Here is a 26,473-nt window from a genome sequence, read left to right as displayed (position 1 = left end):
TACCATTTATATAATCTCTGCAGTTTCAATTAACTCAGCAAGACATTCTACTACATGATAACAGTCTCATTAATTCAATAAAATCCCATAACTATTAACAATATGGTCGATGTTAAACGGGGTGTCACCTAGTACAAAATAATAGCTTTAACAGCTTGTGATGAAACTCAAGGTTTTTTCTTAAATTTGATCTGGTTAAATATCCAATCCTCTTAGAGTAAGGGATTATTTCTACCTCTATAGAATCTATAGAATTTTTAACATGTATATGGAGTAATTTTAAGTCTAAGAAGGTTGATGCGCAGCAGTAAGTTAATAATAGTTTCCTGCTCAGTGACCGATAGACTTTGTCTAAATTATCAAGCGTGTCTGATCTGACCCACTTCTCTTTAGTTTTCCTTACAAACGAGTGTGCTGTGTGCCTTACAAACGATGGACTACACAATTATAATGTGTTTTTTTTTTTTCCTTGTCTGTGAATCTAGTTGTTTCTTTCTCTAAAGAAAAAGGGGAAATAAACGTATAACTTGGCATAATTATATTCTAACCTCATTGGCTATCATCAAAGTTTTCATCATGAGATACTCCCAGATATTTCAAAGAGGAGACAGAAGACTGAGGAGACAGGCTTGATGACAAAAGCCAACAAAATGAGACAGAGAACAGAACAACGGAAATGAACCGGGATCACTGGCGAAGAGCCTGAACCTGATGACTTCTTGAAAGTGTGTTAGTAACATTCTTAGATTTTAAGTCATTCTTACTAGAATTTTCTTTTATTTGCTTCCAAAAAATCTTGCACAGATGGAGATTTATTTTCTCCTGTCTCCTTTCTGGTTTGCTGTTGGTTTCCGCACTTTGGATCTGATCTGGACAGCATATCTTGCTAGGGAAGGCCTTTCCTACCCTGAGGTTATCAAAAAATCCTCCTAAATGTTTCTTTTTTCCCCGAATTTTTATGTAGTTTTAGTTCTTACAATTACACCTTTAATTTAATCGTTTTTAGATGGAAAATCAAATACAGCAATTCAGTATCCTTTTCCCCTTGAATGGAAATGCCCTATCTATCTCACATGAAGATCTCACTTATGATTGGACCTGTTCTTACCTTGTTCCACTGATCTCTCTCTCAGTTTCCACACTACTGTTACACTGGTTTGATCATGTAACATTTATAACTGTTTCCATGTCTTCCTATGTCATTCTCCCCTTCCCCTAAATTCTGTGGCAACTGAAGCACATGTATTAATTGACCATAACCATGATCACCACGGTAACTACCAACACGAAGGCTTAGGAGCACTAATGCTTTTAACTCTACAAGAGCACTGCCCTCATCAGCAAAGCTGTGAGAGCAGAAGAGGCGAGTCTGTGTGTTGTCTAAGAAGCGTTAGAGCTGAGACACAGATGAAAGAATCAGAGTCTAGACGCAGTGCTCACAACCAGCAAGCTATGTTCTTTCTTGCCATTAAAATTACTATAAAGCTTTTGGGCACTAAAGTTAAAATAACTGTGTCCAGTTTTAAAAAACTGTATCTCTTTCACTTAGCCTATCAGTGGAATGATAACACATTTACATACTAATTTAGGAAGAAACAGCATCTTTCCTTAGTATCTTCCACCTAAACACGTGCTGTCACTTTTCTGTTTATTCAACTCTACCTTTACATCCTTCTGTGACATTTATAGTTTTTATTCTTATATTCTTATAAAAGCTATATATAGCTTTTATTCTTATATTACTAAATTTATTCCTAGACATTTTATAGTTTTGGTTGCCATTATGAACAGGATATATTTTTTCCATTTCCCATTCTAAAAGCTCATTATCACCATGTAATTAATATAAAATATATATTAGTAATATCAAAACTAAGATAAAATTAGTTCTTTTGCATATTTTCATGTATAGAATAACAAATATATTATTTAGGACAACTGCAATATGAGTTGGTTTATTATCTTTAAATAAATCAAGTTTATCTCAAATTATAAATAAACTGCTCTCACCATGCAGGTGTTTTCTGTTATACTGAATTTGGGTGGTCACCAGTGGACATAACAACTTTGGATTGTTAGAGAATTTATTAATAGTTTGAATCCTCACTTAACATGTATTCTGACATACATTAGAGTATCTAACTTTGTATATTTTTATTGGAATCCCATTAGCTTAAGTAGAAACCTGGATACTTCTTTATATATTAAATAATTTACATTTCAAAATGAATACACATAATCCAATAACCTTCTTTAATTACGAGATGAATTAAACATCAAGATCTCAAGAATATCATATAAATTCCAGAAAGTTTAAAGGAACTTTCTGAAGGTATATCGCCAGTAGATTTTAAAGAGTAAGAGGACACTTGATCACTTCCTCCACGGCATGGCATGCATTTATAAATGCTGTGCTTAGAAACAACATTTATATATACAACTCTGAAAAGTTTTATTACTAGATTGCCTTCAAAGATGCTGTTTATAAACAAACTCCCAAAAGTTGAAAGAAAAGATTGAATGCCTTATAGAAGACAATTTGGCGGAATGTCTTATAATAAGGAAGAAGCATATGTGTGCCAGTGAGCTTGCTTTTCTCACCGTGCAGCTGACAAGCAGCTCTTTGATTGCTTTACTATTATGATACAACTTTGGATACAATAAAGGCTACATTATTGCTCTATCATTTGTCAAGCTGTATAGAAAATTCTGAGTCAATGGATGCCACCTGTACGATATTTTCATTACCTGTTTATAAAGCAACTGCTCGTTTTCTCTAGCATAACAGAAAAGAACATCTGTAAGAATTTTTCTCACACTTTCTTGTTGGAAAAACTGCATTTCAGGAAACCTGAAAAAAGAAAACAGAGGGTTGAAACTGAGTAACACGATTTCAAGAATTACCCTCAAACTCTCCTCTCTGAGAGGTGCCAAGGGCGGCTTCTGGTTTTAGTACAAGTCTGTATTTGCCATGCAACTTATGCCAGAGGTGGGATTGATGTATTAAAGAAAAAAAGGATGAGAAAAGGGAGATAACTGTATCACAGAGGGGAGGGATACCTTCGACATCTAAACACTTCAAATGTCTTCATATGCTTAAGATCATCACGTGATGAATAAACAGTTTTTAAGCAAAATGACGTTGGTGTGGGGGATCGCTTTGTTTAATCCCATTTGGTATAATGTGATTTTGTAAATACCAACTCTGTGAAAAAATCATTATCTTTTTTTCCATGCAAATATCAGAATTTAAGTTATTACACATGACCACACCATTAGTTTTATTTAATTAAAACACCACTTTAAATGGAATGAGTTAGTCAATACTGCTTAAATGATCTCTGGATCAAAAATTCTACCAGGTGCTTTGAGGTAGTCTGAAATAAAAAGGGCAGAGTATTCACCTGAAAGGAGCTTAAATAGTTGTTTATAATGAAAGATGGCAACAACCCAAAGAGCAAATACAGAGGAATGCAACACACAATGAATCTGTCAGCCCTGTGTATACGCGGCTTTCAAATCTGCAGATTCAACCAACCATGGATCAAAGATATTTAGGAAAAACAAATTTTAGAAAGTTCCAAAAAGCAAAACTTGAATGTGCCAGCCTGCCAGCAACAATTTACACAGTATTTACACTGTATTAGCTATTATAAGAAATCTAGAGATGATTTATGTGAGGATAGGCACAGATTATATCTGTGAATATTACTGCATTTTATACAAGAGAGTTAAACAATCCATGGATTTTGGTATCTGTGGGAGTCCCGGACTCCATCCCTCATGAATACCAAAAGATGACGCTATAAGGGAAGAATGAATGTCATCCAAAAATAATCAGCCAGGATATAATAAAAGTAATACAGATAACCCTTACATGCATACACACTGACAGTGAAACATCAGAGAAGTTACAAAAACAATCCCATTTACCATTGCAACGAAAAGAATAAAATACCTAGGGATAAACCACCTGAAGAGACAAAAGACCCGTATGCAGAAAACGGTAAGTCACCGATAAAGGAGATCAAAGTCGACACCAACAGATGGAGAGACGCCAGGTTCCTGGAGTGGAAGAACCAGTATCGGGAAAATGACCACACGACCCAAAGCCGTCTACAGAGTCAGCGCAGTCCCTATAAAACTACCAGTGGTATTTTTCGGAAAACTAGAACAAAAAGATGGGTGGATGGCATCACCAACTCAATGGACATGAGTTTGGGTAAATTCCGGGAGCTGCTGATGGACAGGGAGGCCTGGTGTGCTGCAGACCATGGGGTCGCAAAGAGTCAGACATGACTGAGTGACTGAACTGGGAACAAAAAAATTTACAATTTGGATGGAAACACAAAAGATGCTGAATAGCCAAAGAAATCTTGACAAAGAAAAACAGAGCTGGAGGAATCAACCTTCCTGACTTCAGACTAGACTACAAAGCCACAGTCATCAAGATAGGACAGCACGGGCACAAAAACAGAAACACAGGCCAATGGAACCAGACGGAAAGCCCAGAGGTAAGCTTACACACCTATGGGCACCGTATCTCTGATGAAGAAGGCAAGAACATACAATGAAGAAAAGACAGCCTCCTCAAAAAGTGGTGCTGGGAATACTGGACAGCTGTGGGTAAAAGAATGGGATTAGAAGGCTTCCCAACATCATACAGAAATAAGCAGTCAAATGGGTTCAATAACAAAAGGTCTGAACGAGAATTTTTAGGGGAGGAGGAACACAGAACGTCTGTGGGAAAGGTCACCCCATCAGAAGGAAAGCCCTGAGGGCTCGATTCTGAGCGCAGCGTGGAGCTAGTGACACAGAGAGCACGTGCTTCCGGGAGGTGCCGCCGGCTGGGGCAGGACAACAGGGCGCAGGAGAAGCGGGAAGCACAGGCAGGAGCTTCCAAGGCAGCATTAAGCGGGGGGAGAGCCACAGATGACACTACATTTCTGAAGCCAAAAGGAAAGAAGAGAGTACTGGAGGGACTCTAATTTGGAAAAAGACTGCAAGAGGAGAGTTGAGAGGAAGGAGAGACGAGGATATTACACTGAGGTGAAATAGAGAGTCACAGGCCTGAGAAGAGCCTGTGTTCAGCTTTCTGCTGCACAGCTGCTGGCTGCGGGACTGGAGTAGACGGTTGCCTAATGGCCTCATCTCTGAAGCGGGATGATCACACTGCTCTTGGGACCAGGTGAGACGCTGCGGCAGCAGCAGGAGCAGGCCTAGCGGCAGGCGTCCAGCTCAGAGGCCACTGCTGGCCTGAGAATGGGCACTTGGCATGCCACACGCATGAATGAGGAGGCTTGGGTACCGGAAGATAAGAGAGTGCATGGGAGGCTGGAGACCGAGAGCACAGAGGCACGGGCCGCATCAGGGGACAGAAGAGTGGTCCTCCCTAGTCTCCAGAGGCGCAACCGTGGCTGTCAGTCACGTTCCGACTACTGCTTCCTACCGCTGGTGAGCTCAGCTGTTTTCTGCGTCCGTCTGATCCTCTCCAGGGCCCCTGTGAGAGTTAGAACTTTCTTTCCAGTTCAGGCTGGGACCCTGTGTGGACTATGCTAGTGGTTTGTGAGGCATCTCTTTCCTGATTCTAATTTTTATAATAAATTATAGCCTGTTTCATCTTTATCTGTTCATTTGACTTTGGCTTGAAATTCCCTTGGGTATATAGTTTGTCCCCAGACATAGGAGTCTGACCTCTTCTCCTGCAGGAAGGAAGCCTCTCTTTTGGGGCTTGGAATAAACAGCCCGTGGGCTATCTCATATCCATGCATAAATCTCAGTGTGCTGGCCCTCTAGATAGCCCAGACTCAGGCTGCTGCTGCTGCTAGGTCGCTTCAGTCGTGTCCGACTCTGTGTGACCCCATAGACGGCAGCCCACCAGGCTCCCCCGTCCCTGGGATTCTCCAGGCAAGAACATGGAGTGGGTTGGCCATTTCCTTCTCCAATGCATGAAAGTGAAAAGTGAAAGTGAAGTCGCTCAGTCGTGTCTAACTCTTAGTGACCCCATGGACTGCAGCTTTCCAGGCTCCTCCATCCATGGGACTCTCCAGGCAAGAGTACTGGAGTGGGGTGCCATTGCCTTCTCCAGACTCAGGCTGGAGTTCCTAAAGAGGAGAAATTATCTGAAAGTAAAGTCAGAGCAAGAATAATAACTATATCTTAGAAGACAAAGAAGTTCCAAAAAGTGTCAAAAGAACTAAAGTAGGAGATACATACAAAAGCTTGTTAAATGACTTATTTAGGACAAAAGAAATCTGCTAAAGCCTTTAAAAAGTCAAATACCCCAAATTAGAGCAATTAGGATGAAAGACAGGTGACTAGTTAATAAAATGCTGAGAAGAAATTTCCTGGAAAAACTTACGTCACCAAAGTAAAAATAGAGTAATCCTTCTGAGGTGAAATTGTTTCCTCTCCTTGTTCGTCGGATGACTTAAATCTAGCCCTGCCTTGAAGCAGGCTTCCTATCTCAGGACTGGACAGGTCACATGGCTGAGTGATTCTATATATCTGCTTCTTTAACACCACTTTGGAAATTGTCTGTGCACACTGGACCACCAAATTCCCAATGGCTGCTGCAATCTGAATGGATTATGGGAGAAAGTGCTAAAAACTACAATATTCACTTTGTAACAAATATCCATCAACTATGAGTTTAATACCTTACTAAAAATGTAAATTATATTACATGTCAACTTGCAGTTTCATTTAAATGCATACTAACCACTCACGAGATTAAAAACTAGAGATCTCTAAGAATCAAATTGCAGGTAGCTAATTTAAACTACCCACATTTAGCAAATACCCAATCAACTGAAAACGTGCATTAGGCAGACAGGGCATAGCTGTGTGACGGCGCACTGTCCCCGAGTCTAGTCTATAGCTGAAGTGCATTTATGAAGTTTCAGGGTGCCCTCTTTTTCAGAAAAGTATGACGTTCTCTAAATTGTGATGAAGAATCCATAGCATGAAACAAGTAAGGTATGAAAGATTTCAGAAGAGCTCTGAAACAGAGACAAAAGTTTATGCTATTTTCAGAATTTGGAAGAACTGACATTCAGAGAAGTCACCAGCTGAAAGAATCCAGCTCAGAAGGTAATAGGTAAGAACCGAACTGGAGAGATTAACACCCGCTCCAGTGTACCTGGGTAGTGAACAGGGTAGCAGTACTTCCCAACCACTTTGCTAATCAATGAGTCAGAGATAGGCAGTGGAGTAAAATTCCATGAGTTTAGAGTTACACAGAAGAACCTACGAGTCATAATGTTGATGAATATACTTGAATAATAACGTATTTCCTACAACAAATACTTGATTCTTGTATTATCAAGCTTCAAGTGAGAAGGCATTCTATCTACAGGAAACAGAAATAAAAGGGAGAAAAGCAGTGAGCAGCTTCTCTAGGAATAGTGATAGGCAGCTTTGATGATAGGTTTTAAGCTTCAAAATAGCTTCCCTGACATCTGGTGTTGATTCAGGGCAGGTAATCTGAACAGCAGTCTAACCCAAATTATCACTGGGAAAGAAAAATCTGCTTTTGAAACAATAGCAAAAATCACAGAATACAGACCAAGGCTGGGATCAAAGTTGTTAAGATTTTGAAAAATCAAGAGTGACTCTGCAGTTTCATGCAAAAAGAGAAATGGTGGTAAATTCATTAAAGATGAGAGAGAGAAAAAAATTTATGACTGAACTAGAGAAGTTTCGGAGAAGGCAATGGCATTCCACTCCAGTACTCTTGCCTGGAAAATCCCATGGACGGAGGAGCCTGGTAGGCTGCAGTGCATGGGGTCGCTGAGGGTCGGACACGACTGAGCGACTTCACTTTCACTTTTCACTTTCATGCATTGGAGAAGGAAATGGCAACCCACTCCAGAGTTCTTGCCTGGAGAATCCCAGGGACAGGGGAGCCTGGTGGGCTGCCGTCTATGGGGTCGCACAGAGTCGGACACGACTGAAGCGACTTAGCAGCAGCAGAGAAGTTTATGATTCACTCAAGCCAAACCATCAGAAAGAAGAGAAAAAGGAGAAAAGAATCACAATAAATGGGAACTGAAGATGAATTCCGTTATTACACAAAATGAGAGTCCAAGAGAAGGAATTTCTGAATTTGGCCAAAAAAGAAAGTAGAGATGATAAATAGGTGAGGATGAACTGATAAGCAAAGAGAAAGGAATATCAAAGTATTCCATGATGGGATTTAGACTAATATCATCTAACATTTTTACTTGGTAGAAACAAAGGTAATAATTCTGATTCAACTTAATTGATCAACATTTAAACTACAGGAGTTTCTCTCTCAAGATTTGTGGAGGTATTAAACAGACAAATTTTATATACTGCAAATTAACATCAAGAGGTATAAACATAATATCAAGAGGTATAAACATCTGGTGTATGCATTTTGTTTTGTAACTTGAAATAACTCCAAATTCATAGGCAATACAGATTTCAAGTTTAAAACATATTTCATTATAGAGAATTCCAACATTTATAAAGAGAAAAATGGACGGAACCCCAGCACAGTCGCCCAGCTTCATCACTAATAATCCCTTTTACGTATACTCCTCTCTCAGAGCTGCACTTCGAAGCAAACCTGAGACATCACTAGTATTGCAGGACGAATTTATTACTAAAATATAAAGACTCTCTAAAAACACAACCATAGTGCTACTTTAACACTATAACTAATACTCGACTGATTAAACCAAATATGCAGTCAAATGTTCAAATTTCCCTAAAAGTTTTTCAGTTTGTTTCAATCAAGTTCCAAGAAGCATCTGTACACTGAAATTTGTTGATATATCTCTTAAGACATATTCTACAAACTTGTCCCTTTTTGCTTGCCTTTTCTTCCCTCCCTCTTTTTCTCTCCCTCCCTCTCTCACAATGCATTTGTTAGAAAAGCCCAACTCTCTGCCCTGTAGCAACTTGCCGCATTCTTAATTTTACTTGCTGTGCTTCCATTTTACGGAAGCACATTCCTCGCCCCCTGTATTCCCATAAAGTGGTAAGAAGGTCTAGAGGCTTCAACAGGTTCAAAGTCAACTTTCAACACGATCCTTCATGGAAGATATGGTCGCTTCAAGGGCACGTTCCCGAATCCTTCAGCGCTCCTCCCACACAGAGGTGGGGCAGCCTAACGCCACCCCCCTGCACAGGCACGGTCCTCAGTGACAAGCTTCTCATGAAGAGATGGCAACGCGAGCAATGCTGCCACACAGCTTCTGTCCACCTCTCCGTCTGCAAATAGCCGTGGAACTCAGACACTACGCTACTAGGAAGTCAAGCAGCCAAGAGAGGCCCTGGGGAGGTGTTCCAGCTCCAGCTCCAGAGATTGTCTCTGCCGAGTTCCAGCCTCAAAAGCCAGACAGATGGACATGCCTTCCGATGATTCTAGTCCTTAAACTTCGAGCTGGTCTGGCTACCACTACATGGAACTGAGGCAAATGGCCTGTTCAGCCCTCCTCAAGTCGGAGATCCATCAACAAAACTGATTCTGCTGTTCTCTGAAGCTTTGAGGGTGGTTTATAACACAGAAGTGGACAACGGGTACAGATGGAGCCGGGTACCTTCATCAGGAGGCAGAGATCTTTAGGTTTTCTCTCTTTCTGTGATGACCATTGATCACTGTCTAGACTGATTCATCAGACGTTGTAAGATGGTAAAACTATAACTCTATCATGTTTTCTTTCACTGTTATCTAAAATACATAATGAAGAAAAATTGACCCTTGTCAATGTTTAGTTATCCTGAAGCACAGACCACTATCATTTTGAAACAATGCTGCTGATTTCCATTACATTTACTCATGGATGCCTGTGGACACCTAAGATCTACGAATGACAAATGGCACTGATTCTGTCACGAAAGCAGTTTATGACAACTATTTTACTTGCTTTCTGGATATCTTTCCATGTGGCTGCAGGCTACGGGGGTGAATCAAGAAGTGAGAGGGGCAGGACAACAAAACCCCAACTTCAGACCAAGAACCAGGAGCCCAGGTACCTGACGGGAGTCAACCCGGAAGACCTGAATTCAACAGGGCCTGGCTGGTCATGACCCAGACAAAAAGGGAGTGAGGCAAATATCCAAGGAATATCCATGATGGAGAGTTCCTCAGACAACAAAGAGACACAACGAGTGTTTCCTAAGCAAGAAAAGGGTTAAGACAAGAGTGAAATGACAAAGGGCTTTGTCACTGCATTATGGCACCTAATTAGGTAATTAGAAGTATTAAAACAGACAAAGCACTGGGCCCAGATGAATTACTGAAGATGCAAGTATTCAATAAGATGTCCCGAGGGAAAAAGCAAAGCCCTTGGTGAAGGTTTATCGCCAAGCAGGAGGATGGAGCCGCACCGGAGGGCTTGCAGGAACAATAACTGATGCTGTGTCCACACTTCAAACCCAGAACTTCCACCACCAGCATCCATCTAAAATTTAAAATGAGCTGATGAAAACTCCCTAGAATACGATTAAACACCAAAATAACTATAATGTCTTACTCTAGTTCACTGTTTTATTAAAGGAAAACTGAAATAAAAATCAAGCAAAAACCAGAGGGGTGAGGTGAGCCGGGATGAAAGGAGCAGACACTTTCAATTCCTGTCCTCCCTGCTTGGGATGATGGCTTCACCACGCCACATTCAACCGAATCTGCCCTCTCCTCTTTTCAGGGAGGAAGCTAGACTGAACACCCCAGCATCCTCTCCAGGGCGCCGTGGCCACTGGGACCAGAGCGGCCATGACAGGCGACCGCAGAGCGCCCCTCCTGAGTGCATCCCACCTCAGGCGCCGCCCACATTTCCACTTCCGGCTGGACAGAGCGGAAAAGGGCATCTGGGAAACCTGGGAGGCTGCATACGGACTGTGCTGGTTTTAAAAATACACTTGCCAATTCTTTAACACACTGCCTTTCCTTCTTGGGTTGTTTGCTTTAGGGGAAGGCTCCTCTAGAGAAAGGACACTTAAGCAGCACCACGGAGAGACCCACATGGGTCGTCTAGCCCTCAGCAGCCTCCACACCACCCCAGCTCCAGCTGACACCTGACTGCTCAGAGGTCCCAGGGCCTCGGCTGCTCCCAAATGTCCAACAACTATGAAATATGTAGCAAGAGATAATGAATACAGCTTTTAATACCTGGAACTGGGCTGTTTCCTTTTTTTTTTTAATATGCCGTAGAGGTAGCTATGGGACTGGACAGAAGCTGGAACGTTGCACAGAGCCACAGTGAAAAGACTAAAGGATATGAAAGAGATGATTAGCCAGCCAGACAGCCCATGAGGCTGCCAGCGAGGGTGAAAGTCAAAGTGAGGAAAACATCGTAAGGAAAGTGGAGACAAAGACTCCTTATTGGGTACTAGCAACTCAGCAGTATCTGTTTATTTGGATATTGCAAAGGTACCCAATACCCAGGTGATCGGGCCCAAGAGCCTGTCTAGGCAGTGCGGAGCTGCCCCTGGGCTGCGTGTCCCTTACAACGAAGGAAAGAGGGAAGCGGAGGGAAGCACTGCTCAACACGAAGGGATGTCAAGCCCAACCTTGTCTCCTTCTCATCCTCTCGAGCCACACATGAAGCATTAAGACTCTACTTCTGGGCCAAGATCAAACATAAGACACAGAAAAGCAAGGTCGAAAGATGTAACAAAGGGTGTGAATGTAAAATTCTTTGTTAAGCTCTCAGAAAACTCAGAAGTGGCGCCTCAAAGAACCCTCCTGTCAGACAAGACACCCCAATGCCCTGGAAGGACCTAAAAAGTATGCCTGACAGAGGCTGCAGTAGTCAGGGGTCAGGAACACTGCTAAGCACCCCACACTGTACAGCAGAGAGTTAATTGGTCTAAAACGTCAATATTCCCAAGGTTGAGCAACTCTATTAGAATATGTGAACCCAGAGGGCAGAAACCATAGGGGCGTATTTAATCTCCACAGTTTTCTGGGTAAGACTTGAAGCAGCCCACTCATGCTTCCATCTCCTGTTTGCTCCACAAAGTGTTATGCATACAGAAGGTGTTCAATAAGAGCTTCTTCAATTGAAAAAACAAGTGGTAAATTCAGGCAAATAAGATTAACATAAAATATTACAGACTAGCAGAAAGACCTGGAGTCCCAGGTAGTATTTCCACTGCAGCCAGTTATATTTTCTTAAGTCATTCTTTCTGAGCTTCAACTTTATGTACTTGCAAAATAAAAGGATTTAAGATGATTACCAACGACACAATGCTTATTATGGATGCCAGGTGCTGGGGAACAGCAAAAATATAAAAACATAAAACTTAAGTACTTAAAATCTAGACAAGAAAATAGATATTACACAGATATTTTTAAAAGGAAGATAATTACAATAAAATCTGCAGGGCTCTAAAAAAGAATGGAAGAGGCAGTATTTTCTTTTATCAGGATCCTCAACTTCTAGAACAGCAGCTGCTACCTGTCATTTCTCAAGTAGTATTTGCTGAATGAATAAGTCAGTCCAGAAACCTACAAACCAACCAACCAATGAAAAATGAAAGTTAAGTCGTGAACTTGGACTGGGGTGAGAAGGCAAAGCTTACTAAAGGCTAGACCACAGTTCTGCTGCCTTTGTTCTTTGCAACGAATGACGATAAGAGCATTATGTGACTTTCACAGGCCATAAACTAGAGGTGAACCCTGATTTTTAAAAGGCATAGAAAAGAAAGCAGAAATCTGTTGTGATGACAAGGGTGTGACCCAGCCCAAGAAGACAGCAGAACAATTTCCCAGAGCCTAACAGAGACAGTGGGAGTTTGGAATCGCCGCCCAGGTGAGGAGACTTAGGCTGACTGGAGATGTCCAGGAAGGACAGTGGGGATAGGCAGTGGGACTGGGTTCCAGGGCGGCGTCTGTCACCATCTGAAGAGAGGTTTCAGCAAAGGCTCTTTCTAGTTTTCCAATGCCCCCAAGTTACACAGCAAGCAACCCCACTGCCTCATTGCCTCAAATAAAAGAAAAAACAAAAAACTTTCTAATGATACCATAAAGGTGAAAAATTGAGAAGAAAAAAAAAAAAGGTAGAAATATGCACTTTAAGTGCAAGGCTCTGTCATACTGAAAGACTTCATTTTGCAGTATTTCGACAATTAAGAAAAAATTTTAAAGCAATTTAAAGCATTTATCCTTCAAATAGTAAAGTAGTGTCAATTCCAAATCTGCATGAAAGTTCCTAAAATACTGTGACTCTACTGAACGGGCTGGGCGGACGAGGAAGGGAGTACTCTGCCACCCAGCGGACTTTACCTTTTCACCTCTTCATGGTCAGCATGTGAAGCCCCAGTTTAGAAATATAAACAGTGGTAAAAGACGCTGGCTTCATTACACAGCCCATCTCCCAGGGAGAACCCTTCTGGCCCGCAGCTCGGGGCGGACTCTGCGGCCGCTGCCACCGGGCTCCAGCGGCCAGGGGCGCGGGTGCAGTCACAGCACCAAGACCGCCACGGACACACCTCCATTTTCACGCAAATGCTAGAAAAAAATTTTAACCTTAACAATATCCCATAAATTGGAACAAATATGTAGTAAGAATCTGCATGCTTACATGCAGCAGAAATGAGAAAAATACATGTCACAAACATGAGCAGTACAAGATATACATACTTCTAAATATATAGAGGGAACCGCGAGAATCCAATATTTTGCTTTTACCTTAAGAGTTGTGAAATAAGGAAGGACTACAGGCCATTTGACGGAAGAATTGTTTCTTGTGTTCCTGAAAATCTGCTTCTCCCCCTCTTTAATATTTAAGAAACACACACACAGGTTGCCGACAACCCGCGGAGAGCGGCTTGTGTTGTCGTTTTCACTTCCGCGGCTGTGAAAAAGTGCATATGTGAGGGCTGGTCGTGCATGCACAAGCGTGGACGGCGCCGGCATCAGACGGAGCCGCAGCACAGCGCCGAGCACAGCCGCTCGGCGGGGTGTGCCTGCAGTCCACCTCGGGAGACTGAAAATATAAATACAAGCTGCTATTTTGGTGTGATCACACGAACGTGGCAGCTTGTGTGGTTTTTTTCTCTTTAACATTTTAACACTGGGCAGATTGTCTGCATTAACACACACCAAAATCAATTCTGCTCTGAAATTGCTTGTAAAATTTTTCTTTCCCTGAGGAATTTGGTTTTTATTTAACTAAAAAAAAGGGGGCGTGGAGGAAACTATACAAAACACACCAACATTTAGGATATCTTAACTTTGCACTAGTGTGAGAATCACTGTTGGATTAGAGAACCAGCATTATTTCTCTGAAAAATGGGAAATGTGTAGAAGATGGACTTTAAATAAGGAGGGAAAAAAAAAAAAACTTTGTAAAATCACTTTTGTACATTATTAATACAGAAAACATTCTCAAAGTAGTCTAATTTTACACTATCCACTATATAATAACTAAATTTGATCAAAAACTCATATAAGACTTGTACACTATAAAAACTGATGGAGGTTTCTTAAGGGCAGAGACAGGAAACAAAAGTATGTCTCTAAAAGTTCACTGTGAATAAAAAATAAAATGCATATATTCCTATGATATATAGTACAAAAATATAACAACAATCAATTCATTTTCACAGTACTGTGCAGCAGAACTTTCTATAATGATAGAAATGTCCTGTATCTTGAGAGGGTGATGAAGACTTATTTTATTTATTCTAAATTAATTTCAATTTAAATCTCCACATGTGCCTGGGGGCTATCAAACTGGACAGTACACATCTATGGTTTTAAAGAGAAAGTTTTAGCAATTATTAATGAATCCACAAATACCAAATGACAATATAAAAAAAAAAATTGAGGAAACAAAGTCTGCTGAAATAAAGAGTCTAAAGTTTGGACCATATGGGGAATACAAACAAAAGGGATCATCGAATGAGAAGGCCGGTTAAAGGTCTAATCGTGTCTTGGAGAACCAAGTGGGACAGAGTGGAATGAACTTAAGAGTGAGCTGCCTGAGGTGCAGACGGTAAGAGCCCTACACAGAACCACAAAAGACCAGATGCTGGGGATGGTGGCCCGAGAGGCGACCAGACCAACCTCTTATCGTCACAGTTACAATGATAAAAGGAAGCTAAATTTTAACCATTTAATTCAAGAGAGGCATCTGAAGAAAAGATGACACTATTTGGCAATAGCCTATAAATGTGTTAATTTGCAAGTGATATTATAGACACTGTAAATATACTTTTAAAATAATCCTTGATAGATCAAATAACAGACTTCTTTAGTATATATAGTATGGAAATGATACTTTATTCTGAACTCAGTATTTCCCATCATTTTAAATAATACTGAATTTCATATAATGTTAAGCCTTTGAAGCATGGCAAAACTGGTTCAGAATGGACAGCTCAAGTTCTGAAGTAGAAATGCTATAAATTGGAAGCTACTTGATTTACCTTTTGATTATCAGTTTTTTCCCCATTCAGTAATAAAAATGAGAACAGTAACAACTTCATTAGGCTGAGATAAGGAACAATTAATTGAAATGAATACAAAACCCTTTGAGGCAAAAAAGGTTAGTAGAATAAAACAATATTAAAATTAGTTGAAAGATAATATTTAATTCAATGACATATTCAGATCAAATAAATTCTATAATGAGAAAACAACACAGCTTATGAGATGAAATTATCTTGTTTAAACTCAGACTAGAAGGCAGATAATAGTATTTTTTCAGTGTGTTTATGTTTCTAAAGATTGGAAATGTTAGAGATGTTATTACGAAAATTGAAAAACACTGATCATAAGTGGTAGGATTCACAATCAATGAGCATTAATTAGGCACCACCCTGACTCTGTAGTAAGACAGAAACGCCCCCCAGGGGTTACCACGAGGTGTGAAACATGAGACCTGGGGTGACAACCAGGTAGGTACTTTCTTCCCCCGGTATTTTCCACCCTTTATTCTGTTTCCCTCGGGGTCTTATAAGTTACAGCAACACAAGTACTTGACACTGATAATAACGTAATGAAAGTGAAAGAAATGCGGAAACTGTTTGGAGGAGCACAGAACTTAACACATTAGTTTATGTCCATGGTTCCCCGGGAGAGTACTTGACTTGTTTTCCCAAGCTCCACGGAGCAGGGGCCGAGATCCCATTGTGCACGGCATTCAGTACTGAGCTAACATCCTCAGGTATTTACAGAGTAGCACCATTAGGTAGGCATGGCTTCCCTTGTAGCTCAGCTGGTAAAGAATCCACCTGTAATGCAGGAGACCTCAGTTCAATTCCTGGGTCACGAAGTTTCTCTGGAGAAGGGATAGGCTACCCATTCCAGTATTCTTGGGCTTCCTTGGTAGCTCAGACAGTAAAGAATCCACCTGCAAGGCAGGAGACCTGGGTTGGGAAGATCCCCTGGAGAAGGGAAGCTTCAGTATTCTTGCCTGGAGAATCCCTGTGGACAGAGGAGCCTGGCAGGGTACAGTCCATGGGGTCACAGAGAGTCGGGCACAACTGAGCACAGCACAGTCCGCCTCAAGTAGGCATGGGGTCGTGAGTCGGGAACACTTAGACAGGTCTCCCGGATCGGAATACGAAGCTATGGGAGTTTCTCTTGTATGTCCTCTTTCCATCGTAGTACTGCTATCTTGCTCTGTACATTTTTTTAGGTCTGCTTTCTCTACTAGACTTTGAGCTTCTTAAGGACCCACACCATATTTATCTTGGCATATGCAATGCTAAGGAGACTAATATAAATGTACTGAATACACTGGCAAGTCTAAATAAACTTGAGCAATATCAAAGAAACATAAGTAATATCATTACAAAGTTATTAAGAAAATGCCACTGGAACACAGAACAGGCACAAATTATTTCCAGTGGTAAAGACTGCTTCAGGAACAGGGCGGTGATGAACACAGCCTTGAAGGATGAGCTGTGGGGACTCGGTACAGCAGGGGGAGCGGCCTTGGAGCAGAGGAGCTGCATGGAATGCAGAACCTGTGCAGAAACAGCACCTCTCTGCAGCCCCATGGACTGCGGTCCACCAGGCTCCTGTGTCCATGGGCTTTACCTCTGAGGGTTAAAAACTCCAGGAAAACTCCATCACAGGGAGCCCCACACAAAACTGAGATTCGCCTCTAGAAGCTCGGCCAGGTTCCCACAGTGAGTATCAGAGAAAAATCCCCTCAGCCATGGCATGGGGAGGGGAGAGGGGCCAGCCTGGACAGAGCGGGAGTCTGCTCTTCTGAACGAGGCCTGCCTGCAGGGAGAACGAGTTACCCAGAGCCCAACCTGCTGAGACTCCATCGGTCCCTGACTGACCTGGGGAGAGGGAAATGCCCAGCCCAACCCCACCACAGCCATCCTGTCCATCTAAGGGGAAGGGCGATCCGAGAAACACTGTAAAGGGCATAGTCCAGAGGCACAGAGACACTGACCATGTATCTACAGGACACGTCCCCTCTCCCCTCAGCTCATCACATTACAAACAGCCTACTGACAGCAGCTCCTTTAACCAGGGAATCACATCTAGCTGTCATAAAACCAGAACTGAACAACAACAAAATTACAAGGCCTGAAGGTAGAAAGGACAATTGGAAGACACAGAGCAAGCATCAGAACCAAAGAAATTGCAATTATGAAGTCAGGGGTTTAAAACAAGTATGATTAATACACTCAGGGCTCTCATGGATAAAGCAGACAGCATGTAAGGACAGACAGGCAATGTAAGTAAAAAACAGAAATCCTAAGAAAGAACCAAAAATAAATTTAGAGGTATAAAACAGGGTAACAGAGAAGAATGTCTTTGATGGCAGAGAAGGCAATGGCAACCCACTCCAGTGTTCTTGCCTGGAGAATCCCAGGGACAGAGGAACCTGGTGGGCTGCCGTCTATGGGGTCGCACAGAGTTGGACACGACTGAAGCGACTTAGCAGCAGCAGCAGCCTTTGATGGGTTGAGTCATCAAGTAGACTGGAAGCAGCTGAGGAAAGAATCTGAGCCTGAGGATGTCTCAACAAAATCCTCAACAACTGAAAAGCAATAGAAAAAGACTGAAAAAAAGAATAGAACAGAGCATTCAAGGGCTCTCACGGGGATATAAGGAGAAGAGAGAAAAGAGCAGGAGAAACATTTGAAGAGACAATCACTGAGAAAATTGCCCAAAGAATGTCAGCTATCAAACCGCAGGACCAGGAAGCTCAGAAGCCACCGCGCAGGACCAATGCCCAAAGAACGACACCTCAGCACATCGTTTTCAAACTGCAGAAAATCAAAGACAGAGTTCTTAAAGGTTGGGGGGGGTGGGGAATGGTGGGACTTCATCTTACCTATACAGGAATCAAGAATTACATTCAACTTCTCTTCAGAAACCATGCAGGACAGAAGAAGGTGGACTGAAAAATTCCAAGTGTTTGAGAAGGAGAAACCTGCCCAACTAGAATTCTGTGTGCTACAAAACTACCCTTTAAAAGTGAAGGAGAAATCAAACTTTCTCAGACAAGCAAAAATTGAGAGAATTTGTCAGTAGACTTGCCTTACAAGCAATCATTTTAAAACCCAACATCATGCTGCCTATGAAACCACCTTAAATGTAAAGACACATAGAGTAAAAGGAAATAGTTGGAGAACAATATACCATGCTGCTGCTGCTGCTAAGTCACTTCAGTTTTGTCCAACTCTGTGCGACCCCATAGACAGCAGCCCACCAGGCTCCCCCATCCCTGGGATTCTCCAGGCAAGAACACCGGAGTGGGGTGCCATTGCCTTCTCCATGCTAACACTAGTTAAGAGATAAAAAAGGGCACTGACTAATGAAATAGGGATCAATTCTACAAGAAGACATACAGGCCATAACAAGAACCACCTAACAACAGAGCATCACACTGCGCAAGGCAAAGTCTGACAAAACTGTGAAGAGAAATGAAAGTGAAAGTGAAGCCGCTCCGTCGTGTCCGACTCTTTGTGACCCCATGGACTGCAGCCTACCAGGCTCCTCCGTCCATGGGATTTTCCAGGCAAGAGTACTGGAGTGGGGTGCCATTTCCTTCTCCAAGGGATTTTCCTGACCCAGGGATTGAACCCAGGTTTCCCACACTGCAGGTAGACGCTTTACCCTCTGAGCCACCAGGGAAGCCCAGGAGAAAGGAAAGAATCCATTATTACAGCTGGAAACACTAACAGCCTTTGATCAGACATGGACAGAACCGGCAGGCGGCACCAGTAAGGACAGAGCTGAACACAGCAACATCATCAACCAACTGGATCTAAATGACATCTACAGGTCACTTCTATCCAACAAAGCAGGATACGCATTCTCCTCCAGCTCACATAGAGCATTCTCAGAGGCAGATCCCATTCTGGGCTATAGAACACATGTTAACAAATTTCACAGAAGAGGAATCATACGATGCTTGCCCCTAGACCACAGTGAAATTAAACTAGAAGTCAGTAACACAAAGGGAACTGGACAGTCTGAAAAGGAGCAGTGTGTGTGTTAGGGAGTCTGGATAAGCACGTCTTCTGCAAAACCAGAGGGTCACAGCAGGTCCAGACAGGAAAGTAGGGCCAAGACTAGGATTCAAGACAGGGTTCAACACATGAGTTGGATGGGAAAAGCAAGTTAATAGAGTCAAGGGAAACAGTTAGACAAGAGACTTCCAGGTGAGAGGTGAAAGGCCCCCAAACAGTGGTAACAATGGAACCGAACTGAGGAGTGGGAGAAAGCCACAATAATCCAATACCAGTCCTCAGCTTGTATCTGCTCCAGACCACCTGCAGTCCACGTCGTTCACACCCACTGCCCTGTGGGGCCGTGCCCACAGCCTCTGTCCCCGCCCGCAGCACAGCAGCCACCCTCTCCCAGGTCCCACACTCCTGACACACCCTGCAGGCGCCCCAGCCCTCCTCCAGGGTCTGCACTCCCCTCAGCTCCTCCAGGCGCCCCAGCCCTCCTCCAGGGTCCCATGCTCCCCTCAGCTCCTCCAGGCGCCCCAGCCCTCCTCCAGGGTTTGCACTCCCCTCAGCTCCTCCAGGCGCCCCAGCCCTCCTTCAGGGTCCCATGCTCCCCTCAGCTCCTCCAGGCGCCCCAGCCCTCCTCCAGGGTCTGCACTCCCCTCAGCTCCTCCAGGCGCCCCAGCCCTCCTCCAGGGTCCCATGCTCCCCTCAGCTCCTCCAGGCGCCCCAGCCCTCCTCCAGGGTCCCATGCTCCCCTCAGCTCCTCCAGGCGCCCCAGCCCTCCTTCAGGGTCCCATGCTCCCCTCAGCTCCTCCAGGCGCCCCAGCCCTCCTCCAGGGTCTGCACTCCCCTCAGCTCCTCCAGGCGCCCCAGCCCTCCTCCAGGGTCCCATGCTCCCCTCAGCTCCTCCAGGCGCCCCAGCCCTCCTCCAGGGTTTGCACTCCCCTCAGCTCCTCCAGGCGCCCCAGCCCTCCTTCAGGGTCCCATGCTCCCCTCAGCTCCTCCAGGCGCCCCAGCCCTCCTCCAGGGTCTGCACTCCCCTCAGCTCCTCCAGGCGCCCCAGCCCTCCTCCAGGGTCCCACGCTCCCCTCAGCTCCTCCAGGCGCCCCAGCCCTCCTCCAGGGTCCCATGCTCCCCTCAGCTCCTCCAGGCGCCCCAGCCCTCCTCCAGGGTCCCACGCTCCCCTCAGCTCCTCCAGGCACCCCAGCCCTCCTTCAGGGTCCCATGCTCCCCTCAGCTCCTCCAGGCGCCCCAGCCCTCCTCCAGGGTCTGCACTCCCCTCAGCTCCTCCAGGCGCCCCAGCCCTCCTCCAGGGTCTGCACTCCCCTCAGCTCCTCCAGGCGCCCCAGCCCTCCTCCAGGGTCCCACGCTCCCCTCAGCTCCTCCAGGCGCCCCAGCCCTCCTCCAGGGTCCCATGCTCCCCTCAGCTCCTCCAGGCGCCCCAGCCCTCCTCCAGGGTCCCACGCTCCCCTCAGGTCCTCCAGGCGCCCCAGCCCTCCTCCAGGGTCCCATGCTCCCCTCAGCTCCTCCAGGCGCTCCAGCCCTCCTCCAGGGTCCCACGCTCCCCTCAGCTCCTCCAGGCGCCCCAGCCCTCCTTCAGGGTCCCATGCTCCCCTCAGCTCCTCCAGGCGCCCCAGCCCTCCTTCAGGGTCCCATGCTCCCCTCAGCTCCTCCAGGCGCCCCAGCACTCCTCCAGGGTCCCACGTTCCCCTCGGCTCCTCCAGGCTCCCCAGCCCTCTTCCCGGGTCTGCACTCCCCTCAGCTCCTCCAGGCTCCCCAGCCCTCCTCCCGGGTCTGCACTCCCCTCAGCTCCTCCAGGCTCCCCAGCCCTCCTCCAGGGTCTGCACTCCCCTCAGCTCCTCCAGGCTCCCCAGCCCTCCTCCAGGGTCTGCACTCCCCTCAGCTCCTCCAGGCGCCCCAGCCCTCCTCCAGGGTCCCACGCTCCCCTCAGCTCCCTCAAGCCTCCCCACTGCAGGTGGGGTCAAACCCAAACTCCTAGCCGTGGTTGGCGGAACAGCCCACCAGACATCCCTACCGCCACCTCCACCCCCAGCAGGCCTGCTGACCCTCAGCTCACTCTCACTGAAGACTTGGCATCAGCTGCTCTCTCAGCCTGGAAGGTTCCTCCTCCAGATCACCACGTTGCTGGCTTCGTAACATGTTTCAGCTCAAAGAGGACCTTGTCAGAGATGCCCTTTCTGATGCCTCTCCTAAAACAGCCACCTGTCTGGCTGTGTTTAAGATTATCGGTTTGATTTCTTCACAGCAGTCACTGCCCTCTTCCATGACTCTCTGTATCTACACGGGCTTATGTCTCACTCCCCAGCGCCCCGCACTAAAATGTACATCCCACGACAACAGGAAACTCGTCTGTCTTCCCCACCACTCTGATCTCCCGTGCAGTGGACGGGTCTGAAGCACAGGAGACAGACAGTCAGTCGAAACCCCCCAGCTCTCTCACAGCCTGGTGGGCAGTCAGGGGGCCGTGCTGCTCCCGCCCGCCGCCCACTGCAGTATGAGCTGCATTCAGACGGGGCTGAGAACCATGGATTTGGGATCGTGAAGTGCCTTCTAAAGGCATCCCAGGTACTGCAGCGTCAAGATTCCGCCTGCCCATGCAGAAGGCGCAAGAGACACACGCTCGATCCCTGGAGTAGCAAACAGCAACCCACTCCAGTATTTTTGCCTGGAAAATTCCATGGGAAAGGAGCCTGGGGAGCCACAGTCCATGGGGTCAAAAAGAGTCAGACACGACTGAGCGCACACAGCGCCTTCTACAGACGGAATGCAGCCTGAAAGGTTAACAGTAAGATTACTCAAGCTATTCAGCTTTTATGATTAGCAGTTTGGTGGCTTTAAAAAAAGACTGACAGCCTTACCCTACAAGCTAAGTTACTTGCCACAGAATTTACAGAGAGATGGCTAGGAGACTTCCTCAAAATGTGAGGCGAGACATGGGAGAGACTTCTGGGGAAGGAGGTATGAACCTCCCCCACCCAGAGGGCTTCTCTGCATCTGGGCTTTGTAGCCTGAATTAAAATGCAGCAGTGGAGACAAATTATAAGGAAAACAATTGTCATGTATGTGTGTTATACACACAGACACACATACGTTTCTGTAAGAAAAACACACAGAATATAGCTTTTGAGAAATAACATTTCCCACATAGCAAAGCAGAAATGTTTGATCTAAGGAACAAAATGCTGAAGGGGCTCACATCCCACTTATCGCTTGGTTTTGTGTCCGCCCTTGTCTCCCCTTCTCTTCTGCTCCCACTCCCGTCAGCAATCTGGCCTGGGTGTCCCGGTGTGGGACCCTGTCCAGTGCCGCGTGCCCCCACTTCCATTTGACAACAGCGGAGACACTCACACTCTTCCTACTGGCTACTTCAAACGTAAGCTATCAAGTTTTCTAAGATAACTGCCTAGCATTTAAAAGAGAGACATCGCTACTGCTTGGTAAACTACATATACTGTGCATTTTGCTTTCATGAACCCTGTTTTCTCACCACTGATTACCCAGCTAGTTACTAAAGCGATGGGTGAGGAAATTTATCCTTTTGTTTTATCCAACAAATAGTTACTGAGGGCCTCCTGTGAACCAAAACAACGGCACTCTGCCTTCTGAAACCACTGGCGAGAGACCAGCACCACGGCCTGACTCAGGAGGGTAACGGCCCCGAAACTGCTTGCCCCTGGTCCTGACCAGGCTCACCCAAGTGCTCACACTTCCCACCCCAACTCGCCACCACGGCCGGTTATCAGTGGTGCTGCTGCTCTCTGAACCTATGGCCCCTCTGAAGTATTTCCATTTTAAAGCAGAAAATCTGCTTTAAATGGGTAGTATGCCCTTAATGCAAGTCCACGTCGTCTGATCATTCTGTCTGGGGCCTGGAGAGAAGAGCAGTGTCGGAGCCAGGGCCCTGCCTGTGCGCCCGGCGGAGCAGGACTTGAACCGGAGTCGGGCAGACAGGCAGAGGCGCGGGGGGCTGGAAGGCGGCCCTGGAGGTACAGGCTCGCACACACCGGGCTCATCCCAGACCCTGGTGAGGGGGGGAGCTCGGCTGATACTGACACAGCTTAAAATGGAGACACATCTAATTTACTACACTAACAACATGTGAATCTGTAACTATGCCATGAGGTGGTCAGTCTTATCTCTGTTTTGCAGAAATGAACATCTAAGGGAGAAAGACCTTTGCTGAAATTACTTTGTCCAGGACTAGGACTAGAGCATACCTGGCTAGAACTTACCCCAGGCTCACCCACACAAATTCCATGTGCTCATCACATGACCCCCAAAAAAGTAAGGTCCAATACATAAAAGTTATAGAAATTAACTATATGCTAGATAAAGAGCCACTTCATATACTGAATATTGAGATTTGGAGTTGTTTGCAAACTTGAATGGTGTCAAAAGGAACAGAAGTAAAAGGGGGTAAAAATATACCTGTCATTTAAACAGTAATTTGATTAGAAAGGGATTCAAAGGTGTAAAGCAAAAGATAATTTTTTTCTAGCAAAACCAGTATTAAGACTACAAAATATAACCTTAGTTAGAAGCACATGACTTCAAGCAAGTGTTGGAAACTGAAAAACTGATTTAAACATTTAAGTATTTATATATTATTTTAGTATTACCAATATTATAAATGTGATATTTTGACAAAGGGAACACAAAAGTCTATAATTTAAGAATAAAAAGTAACTATTATCATCAACATTTGGCCACAATAACTATTAACACAAGTAAAATACTACATTCAACTAAGGCTCCTCTACAGATTGTATAGTTTGCTAAAATTTCAGAGGTAACACCAGTCTGAATCACTGAAGGTAACTTGTAAATAGTTCTACATACGTTCTTTTGACGTCCTGTTCAATCATTGACCGAAGTTCTTTATCCTGGAAGAATTTGTTCCAAAGACTCTGAAATAAGGAAAGCAATTTATTTAAAACAATACTGCACCTTTGCTTGACTTTTATGATCTCAATCTAATGATTCAAATAATTAAAATTTATCCTTCTCTGAGTTATGATTTCACATTGCAGATAGAAAACCTGGAACTGGAAAGTGTTTTATTAAAATCTAGTCTAATCTCAGAGACACATAATCATTCTAACATTAGTTTTTCCAGTGATATTACTGTGCATATTTAAATTTTTCTACTATCTACTTAAAGTGAATGATACTTTTACTGCTAGACATCTGCTGCTACCCTTAAACAACAAAGAGGTCACCTGAACTAGAGGAGGACCACAGGCCAGCGGGTCCACTGGAACCTGACCTGAACTGCCAACACAGAAAGCTATGTAAGGTTTTCTACAGAGCTTTGGTTTCATAATCGCATAGATTTTTATCTATTTCTTAAAAATATGAACTTCAAGTTTTAAAAATTGCTTAATATTCACAGACTATATTATAATAATTACACATACGAGGAAAAAGAAATGTTAATTTTATACAGAAAATGTGAAACAAAAAAACGTCCTTCAGCACAGAAACAGGAACTGGAGAAGCGACCCAGTGCCGCTGAGGGCTAACACGACTCGTCCTCACCGGGACCTGAGGGAGGAGGGCCTCATCTTTTTCATGATCTTAAACCCTGTTCGAGGGTCACCGCTCAGCTATCTCCTTCCGGAGAGCTGTCCTCGCGGGTGCGGCCTTCTCACTCCTGAGAGAGGGAGGCTCTGTGCACGGCGGCCTCTCCGGCCCCGCCGTGCCCTCCTCTCGGTTCTCGTCTCGCTGACCCTGAGTGCTCACAGCCCCAGAGCCTCCCCTCCACCGTGCCCGTGTCCGGAAGCAGCCCACGGCTGCCCCCAGCGCTGCCAGCACACAGCAGGGAGTAGCGCCCACCCGGCTTTAGGTGGACTGACACGGGGTGAAAGCGTCATGCTACCGGTGTAGAGTGACACTGCCTCCATGCTGACTGATAATGAGACACAAGCAGCTCTGGTGGGCAAGAGCGGCCGAGGCGTGAATAAACACCAACTTTACCCCTTCGTCCTGGGAAAGGGGGTTATTGATCATCAGGTCTTGCTGGCCAACAGCCTTCCTAGGGTTTGTGATGTGCTGGAAAGAAAGAAAACACACACGCAAAGGTCAGAGGCCGCTGGCCTTCAAAGCCTAATTAAGAAAACAGTTACGTTACTTAAAGCACAACTTACTATTTCTTTAACGCTGCTATACCATGCTCTTAGTTCTTTAATTTTACTTATCCACTGACTTTTATCTTGAGGAAGAACACAAAGAAAAAGCTGTCAAAAAAAAAAAAAAACAGGAAAACTTTTATGAAAATCCTAAGAAAACATGAAACTACGCCAAAGGGCATCACTTGAAAACTGAAGACGATGCATTCGTGGTGCTGCACACTCATCACCCTTCCAGCTCGCACTTGTATGTGGGGTGTGTAAGACATATATCAACCTGGACAATCACAAAAGTGCACAAAGGCCAGGGAGCAAGATTCTAAAAGATACACCACAAGATGGAATCTATCTCCTCTCCAGAGTTACAGTAAAAGTGAACAAGGAAAATTCATGAAGGTTCAAGTTCACTCTGTTCTACTTTCTTATATTTAGGGGGGTGATAGAACGCATTAACAAGCACAAGGTCCAATTTGTAGCATCAAGGTTTCCAAGATCTGTCTTCAAACAAGCAGGTAATGGACAGAGAGGAACAATTTGAGGACAAGCCTGAGCAGTGAAGTCATTCCTTTTACAGCAGAAAATGCAATTTACAACTAGCAAGCAGTTTACAAAATTAACAAGCATTCTCAAAAAGACAAATTTGATTTAATTTAGTTTAATAAAACATTAAAATAAATCTGGATTTGAGTTTATTTTTAGCAAAGGAAGGAGACTCAAAAAGTTAAACAACATGGAGCCAGGGGGTGGGGGTGGCAAAGCCTCCTGTATAAACATCCAAGCAGCACGACCCCGCCTTCACTGCCAGCACTGAACAGAAGAAAAATGCACTTTAACTATTAAACCTAAATTATTAAATTTCGAACTGTCTAATACATTATGTGTTCCTTGCTGTCTTCACTTGCCGGCTCGTCTGCTCA

At 44.5% G+C, this 26,473-nt stretch overlaps 1 protein-coding gene across 10 annotated transcripts in view; it reads right to left on the bottom strand.

Annotated features, from left to right (window-relative positions):
• TBC1D5 (TBC1 domain family member 5) overlaps window positions 1-26,473 on the bottom strand; it is a 595,415-nt gene that overhangs the window by 251,713 nt on the left and 317,229 nt on the right. For 9 of the 10 annotated variants that reach the window (XM_086381937.1, XM_086380405.1, XM_086379633.1 and 6 more), the window contains 3 exons: window positions 25,575-25,664; window positions 25,405-25,479; window positions 24,268-24,335 (listed from right to left, as the gene is read on the bottom strand). In XM_086381937.1, the coding sequence (XP_086238063.1) occupies window positions 24,268-24,335; window positions 25,405-25,479; window positions 25,575-25,664 (233 nt within the window). Of the gene's footprint in view, window positions 1-2,748; window positions 2,852-24,267; window positions 24,336-25,404; window positions 25,480-25,574; window positions 25,665-26,473 lie in introns of all 10 variants that reach the window. The other variant, XM_086386662.1, reaches the window with a different exon arrangement.

This window comes from Bos grunniens, chromosome 1 (genome assembly GCF_055505025.1).
Source record: "Bos grunniens cultivar Pamir isolate PY7600 chromosome 1, Bosgru_T2T1.0, whole genome shotgun sequence".
Taxonomy (NCBI): Eukaryota; Metazoa; Chordata; class Mammalia; order Artiodactyla; family Bovidae; genus Bos; species Bos grunniens.
Note: the sequence above shows the minus strand (reverse complement) of the source record. Positions and strands in the feature narration are given on the sequence as shown.